The sequence below is a fragment of the Gadus morhua genome, chromosome 10 (assembly GCF_902167405.1).
Source record: "Gadus morhua chromosome 10, gadMor3.0, whole genome shotgun sequence".
Lineage (NCBI taxonomy): Eukaryota > Metazoa > Chordata > Actinopteri > Gadiformes > Gadidae > Gadus > Gadus morhua.
Window position 1 is genome coordinate 26613637 of NC_044057.1, and position 6937 is coordinate 26620573.

At 50.9% G+C, this 6937-nt stretch overlaps 1 protein-coding gene across 1 annotated transcript in view; it reads right to left on the bottom strand.

Annotated features, from left to right (window-relative positions):
• LOC115552045 (collagen alpha-1(XXIII) chain) overlaps positions 1-6937 on the bottom strand; it is a 13193-nt gene that overhangs the window by 4727 nt on the left and 1529 nt on the right. Inside the window, exons 2-9 of the mRNA XM_030367753.1 lie at positions 6003-6056; positions 5388-5465; positions 2101-2145; positions 1918-1962; positions 1737-1817; positions 1590-1643; positions 961-1017; positions 6-32 (exon numbers count right to left, since the gene is read on the bottom strand). Of these exons, the coding sequence (XP_030223613.1) occupies positions 6-32; positions 961-1017; positions 1590-1643; positions 1737-1817; positions 1918-1962; positions 2101-2145; positions 5388-5465; positions 6003-6056 (441 nt within the window). The remainder of the gene's footprint in view (positions 1-5; positions 33-960; positions 1018-1589; positions 1644-1736; positions 1818-1917; positions 1963-2100; positions 2146-5387; positions 5466-6002; positions 6057-6937) is intronic.

The window sequence follows — 6937 nt, forward strand, 5'->3', positions numbered from 1 at the left end:
CTTACCTTGGGACCAGGCATTCCATGGTGTCCCTGCAAGAGAGGGCAGGGGTTGAGTCAATAGGACTGTTTAAACTGACAGGGGTTGAGTCAATAGGACTGTTTAAGCTGACAGGGGTTGAGTCAATAGGACTGTTTAAGCTGACAGGGGTTGAGTCAATGGGACTGTTTAAGCTGACAGGGGTTGAGTCAATAGGACTGATTAAGATGACAGAGGTTGAGTCAATAGGAATGTTGAAGCTGAAAGGGGTTGAGTCAATGGGACTGTTTAAGCTCACAGGGGTTGAGTCAATAGGACTGTTTCCTGACTTTAAGCTGACAGGGGTTGATTCAATGGGACTGTTGAAGCTGACAGGGGTTGAGTCAACAGGAATGTTGAAGCTGACAGGGGTTGAGTCAATAGGACTGTTGAAGATGACAGGGGTTGAGTCAATAGGACTGTTGAAGATGACAGGGGTTGAGTCAATAGGACTGTTTAAACTGACAGGGGTTGAGTCAATGGGACTGTTTAAGCTGACAGGGGTTGAGTCAACAGGAATGTTGAAGCTGACAGGGGTTGAGTCAATAGGACTGTTGAAGCTGAAAGGGGTTGAGTCAATAGGACTGTTTCCTGACTTTAAGCTGACAGGGGTTGAGTCAATGGGACTGTTGAAGCTGACAGGGGTTGAGTCAACAGGAATGTTGAAGCTGACAGGGGTTGAGTCAATAGGACTGTTGAAGATGACAGGGGTTGAGTCAATAGGACTGTTGAAGATGACAGGGGTTGAGTCAATAGGACTGTTTAAGATGACAGGGGTTGAGTCAATGGGACTGTTTAAGCTGACAGGGGTTGAGTCAACAGGAATGTTGAAGCTGACAGGGGTTGAGTCAATAGGACTGTTGAAGCTGAAAGGGGTTGAGTCAATAGGACTGTTGAAGCTGCCAGCGGTTGGGGACTCTAACGGTAACACGCTGAACTCACCATGTACCCCGGGGGGCCGGGCGGTCCTGGAGGGCCGGGCTGGGCCATCATCGGGACCTGAGGACCAGACACTTGAACTTGAGGTTTATACCCAAAGGTGATCTCTATTCTAGGAAGGTGCTTTTCTTTTCACAAGCCCTGATATTGGAGTGCAGCCAGGAGGGCTGCTTGTTTCTGATTGCTCCACATAATAATGACACCTGCTCAATTACTGACATCACAAGTAAAGTATTTTGTAACAGGATAAAACGTTAACTCATATACTCATATAACTCAATATACAGTATAGGACAGCGAGAGAGAGAGAGAGAGAGAGAGAGAGAGAGAGAGAGAGAGAGAGAGAGAGAGAGAGAGAGAGAGAGAGAGAGAGAGAGAGAGAGAGAGAGAGAGAGAGAGAGAGAGAGAGAGAGAGAGAGAGAGAGAGAGAGAGATATAGAGAGTGAGAGAGAGAGAGAGAGAGAGAGAGAGAGAGAGAGAGAGAGAGAGAGAGAGAGAGAGAGAGAGAGAGAGAGAGAGAGAGAGAGAAGAGAGAGAGAGAGAGAGAGAGAGAGAGAGAGAGAGAGAGAGAGAGAGAGAGAGAGAGAGAGAGAGAGAGAGAGAGAGAGAAGGATTTGATGTTTTGCACTGACCAGGTTATCTTCAAGTCTGCTATCCCCTTTCTCTCCTTTCCGTCCGTCCATACCCTGTCCAACAGAGAAGAAGAGAATCCCGTTCAGCTCCGCAGCCATCAACACATAGAGCCCGACGCTACGATCACTGCAGGTCCTAGTACTTACAGCGGGACCAGACAGCCCCATCTCTCCCTTCTCCCCTCTGTCTCCAGCCGGTCCTGTCGCCCCTACGTCTCCTGCTGGGCCCTATGAGAGGCAGGGCAGCACGAGGGGAAGGTCATACCACCGCTTGTTTACCCTCAAAGAGCCAAGGACAGGTCAGGCAGACACCAGACACGAACCCTACCTTCTCTCCGTCCAACCCCGAAGGCCCGGGTAGGCCCAGCTCGCCCTGGGGAAAGCAGAGGGCAGAAGGACCGGGTTGGAATCGCTGGTGGAGTCATTCTATGTCCTTGATGTGAGCCAATGAGCCCAAACATATTGAACCATGGTAATGATATAAAGGTCATGGGTCTGAATGAAGGCTGACCTTTTCTCCCTGGAAGCCTGGCGGGCCGGGGGGACCGGGCGGACCCTGGGGGACAGAACACAGTTAGCCCACAGAGCCATGGGTCACCAGGCTCACAGAGCCATGGGTCACCAGGCTCACAGAGCCATGGGTCACCAGGCTCACAGAGCCATGGGTCACCAGGCTCACAGAGCCATGGGTCACCAGGCCCACAGAGCCATGGGTCACCAGGCTCACAGAGCCATGGGTCACCAGGCCCACAGAGCCATGGGTCACCAGGCTCACAGAGCCATGGGTCACCAGGCTCACAGAGCCATGGATTACCAGGCTCACAGAGCCATGGGTCACCAGGCCCACAGAGCCATGGGTCACCAGGCTCACAGAGCCATGGGTCACCAGGCTCACAGAGCCATGGGTCACCAGGCTCACAGAGCCATGGGTCACCAGGCCCACAGAGCCATGGGTCACCAGGCTCACAGAGCCATGGGTCACCAGGCTCACAGAGCCATGGGTCACCAGGCTCACAGAGCCATGGGTCACCAGGCTCACAGAGCCATGGGTCACCAGGCTCACAGAGCCATGGGTCACCAGGCCCACAGAGCCATGGGTCACCAGGCTCACAGAGCCAACACAGTCAGCTCACAGAGCCATGGGTCACCAGGCCCACAGAGCCATGGGTCACCAGGCTCACAGAGCCATGGGTCACCAGGCTCAGTTCATGTTAGGTGGAAGGAGAACATCTCGACTCCTGTCCCCCCTCCTATCCAACAACAACCATTAAAAACATACTGATACTATTAATATCCTCCTACTCTTACTACACCTACTACTACTACCACCCCCACTACTACTAGTATAACTACTGCTACTACTACTACTACTACCAGTACCACCGCTACTACTACTATTACCCCTACTACTACTACTACTACTACTTATATTACCACCACTACCACTACATACTACTGGTGGTCGGATCATGAAGCATGGCTTCATGATCCCTGACTTCATTCATGTATTTTCATGGCCCGTCCTCCACACGATGGGAACAGCACCATCCTACAGTGATACAATCCAGGGCTCATGGCTTTATCACCATGGGAACAGCACCATCCTACAGTGATACAATCCAGGGCTCATGGCTTTATCACCATGGGAACAGCACCATCCTACAGTGATACAATCCAGGGCTCATGGCTTTATCACCATGGGAACAGCACCATCCTACAGTGATACAATCCAGGGCTCATGGCTTTATCACCATGGGAACAGCACCATCCTACAGTGATACAATCCAGGGCTCATGGCTTTATCACCATGGGAACAGCACCATCCTACAGTGATACAATCCAGGGCTCATGGCTTTATTTGATGCATCTGCACATCCCTGTTTACTCTCCGGAATATAATTTGTTTGAGGAATAGCCATGGCGACCCTTAGAGGTTTACAAAACAACGTATGATATTTATACGTATGTGATTATGGACAAGTGTGGGCCACCCATGCAGTTAATAACACGAAAAAGCAGCACGTGAGCGAGTCAAAAGACACATAAACAAACTGCAGAACTCCTCCGAGTAAATCGTTATCCCAGCTTGGAGTCATCGTGGGGAACGACTTCAGCATGGCCACTCCCAGTACCGGGGGGTGGGGCGGGGGGTAGCCCCCTCTCCACACACACACAACCCCTCCACCAGAGCCAGGGTGGGACGGGGGGGAGCCCCCTCTCCACACACATCAAACCCCCTCTTCCAGAGCTGATCCACATTGGCACCAGACATGCGATAACATCTTGAGTTTGTGTTGTGAGTGACCCCGTGGTAACGCTTTCACGGGGCCCAGCCATCGCATGCAGGGCCAGGGCCCTTGGGGGCCCCGGGGATGAGAACACCCTCCCCTGCAGAGATAGCCATCTGCTATTAGCATGCCGGGTCCAAGGGCCCAGGGTAGGGAGAGACCTGGGTCCAAGGGCCCAGAGTAGGGAGAGCTCTGGGTCCAAGGGCCCAGAGTAGGGAGAGCTCTGGGTCCAAGGGCCCAGAGTAGGGAGAGCTCTGGGTCCAAGGGCCCAGAGTAGGGAGAGCTCTGGGTCCAAGGGCCCAGAGTAGGGAGAGATCTGGGTCCAAGGGCCCAGGGTAGGGAGAGATCTGGGTCCAAGGGCCCAGAGTAGGGAGAGATCTGGGTCCGACTGAAAGAGTCTTGGAGGTTTATACATGCGGTTGCACACATCCACGCAAATACAACGAGCTAGCCCTGAGGCTGGCCAATTAGATCTGCTTCTATAGCACAATGAGTAGCAAAACCAACAGCACAGCACAGCACAGCATCCCACACACACACACACACACACACACACACACACACACACACACACACACACACACACACACACACACACACACACACACACACACACACACACACACACACACACACACACAGGCAGAACAAGATAAGAGATGATGTAGATGCTGCTGTGTCCCCGGGCTACGTGCTATCTGATGGGAGAGGTGCAGCTGTATTTTATTCTCCGTGAATGGGTTGCATCCTGTATGTATATGCATGAGCGCCCCCAACGCCAGATTGGGGGCGTTTGGTTTCATAGCACTGGTTGCCCGGTTACATGCTAGCTGCTTCTGAAGTTGACATCCAATATATCTGATGTCAGGAGCAGGGGGCTGCGTACTTTAAGGCTGTGATCAAACGAGTACACAAACACACACACACACACACACACACATGTACGCACACACACACACACACACACACACACACACACACACACACACACACACACACACACACACACACACACACACACACACTCCAGTAGTCCCAACCCGGGGGATAAGGGGTTACATGTAGAACATGTGAGTGAGAGCCGGCCTGGGGTCTCTGTGTCTGAGTGCATCTGTGCATGTGATGCGTGTTAGTCTCAGATCACACCAACAACACCAAGGCCAAGACGCCGGGTAGTTTACCGAAACACTGATGGTTTTGATAGCCTGTCGGGAAGAGACAGCATCCTGTTTAGCTTGGCTGAGGAGAAAATACCCAGTGGCATGCCACGCTACACTGAGGCTCCTCTGCAGCGTCCAGCTCTGAGGGAGCAGCACGCTGAGAAGCCCTTTAACCAGAGGATCCCTTCGGACAACATCGCAAATCACATTAACTTTACAAAAACATGTTTCGTTTGTGTGGTTCTGTTTATTCCCACCATCCAAAATCCTCCAAAACACCCCCATTTAAAACAGTTTAACGGAGAAACGTCTCCCAGCTGTCCAGAGAGCTGCATTCAGACCACGCTCACCTGGAAGGCGTCCAGCAGCTTCCCGTTGAAGTCGATGATGTCTGAGGCGCCTGACGCCCCTTTCTCCCCGGGGGGGCCCTGGAGACATCGGGGGACAGAGCCACGGGACACATGAGTGGGGGGCGCTGCACACTCGAGGTGGGACCTAATAACCACACGCCGATATATCGCCGCCCGTCGTCGTGCGGTACGATTACCGAAGCACTTGCTCCATATATCAATATTTGTATACATTTATTATCTTTTTAATAAAGTTTTATTTTTAAGAAAAGTAACTCGATTCGGACCTTGAAAGTGTCCTAAATCCAGCACTTTACCTTTTCACGGTCATTTTGCATTCATCGTTTGACATATATCGTGATGTATCGTTATAGGATTGTCTCACAATATATCGATTATCGCAGAATCGCTGTATCGCGATATCACACCGTGGGCCGTGTATCGTATATCGTAGCGTATCGAGAAATTCTCAAAACAAATTATCTTCAAGCATAATTATTTACAACTTCAACACAAAGTATATGAACTAAAGAAATCATGGACAAAATGGACGTCTTGTCACGGGCCCCCCGCCCGCGGCCGTGACCGGAGGAGAGCGCTGGGCGGACCACCTACCGCGGCCCCTGGGACCCCCTGGCGCCCCGTCTCTCCGGCGTCGCCCCGGTCGCCCTGGGGGGGGCAGAGCACTGGGTCAGAGCTTCACAGTGGGACATCGGCCTGAGGCGACCCGCTAACCTCAGCCTCAGAGCAACACGGTGGATCGTCTGCCAGGAGCCCTGACCCTGACCCTAACCCTAACCCTAACCCTAGCCCACACAAGCTCATCTTATTTACTTTACAATATTTCCATACTCTATTCATATTTTATTTGCATTTATTTCATCTGTTTTAATGCATCTGTATTGACAAACAAACGGCAGTGATCCCCAGTAATAGCAATAAGTAGTAGTAGTAGTAGTAATAATGGGTGTAATAGGTCAAGTAGTAGTAGTAGTAGTAGTAATGGGTGTAATAGGTCAAGTAGTAGTAGTAGTAGTAATAATGGGTGTAATAGGTCAAGTAGTAGTAGTAGTAGTAATAATGGGTGTAATAGGTCAAGTAGTAGTAGTAGTAGTAGTAATGGGTGTAATAGGTCAAGTAGTAGTAGTAGTAGTAATAATGGGTGTAATAGGTCAAGTAGTAGTAGTAGTAGTAATAATGGGTGTAATAGGTCAAGTAGTAGTAGTAGTAGTAATAATGGGTGTAATAGGTCAAGTAGTAGTAGTAGTAGTAATAATGGGTGTAATAGGTCAAGTAGTAGTAGTAGTAGTAGTAATGGGTGTAATAGGTCAAGTAGTAGTAGTCGTAGTAATAATGGGTGTAATAGGTCATTTCATAATGGATTTAACAATGAATGAACCATCTGGATGATTCCCGTCTCATACCTTCGATCCTGGGAGCCCGTCGGTGCCTCTCTCTCCTCTCTCTCCGGCGCCCGACTCGCCCTGTTCCAACACACGGGGGGGGGGGTCAGGTGGACTCCACAGAGAGATGGAGCACTCGCCACTCGC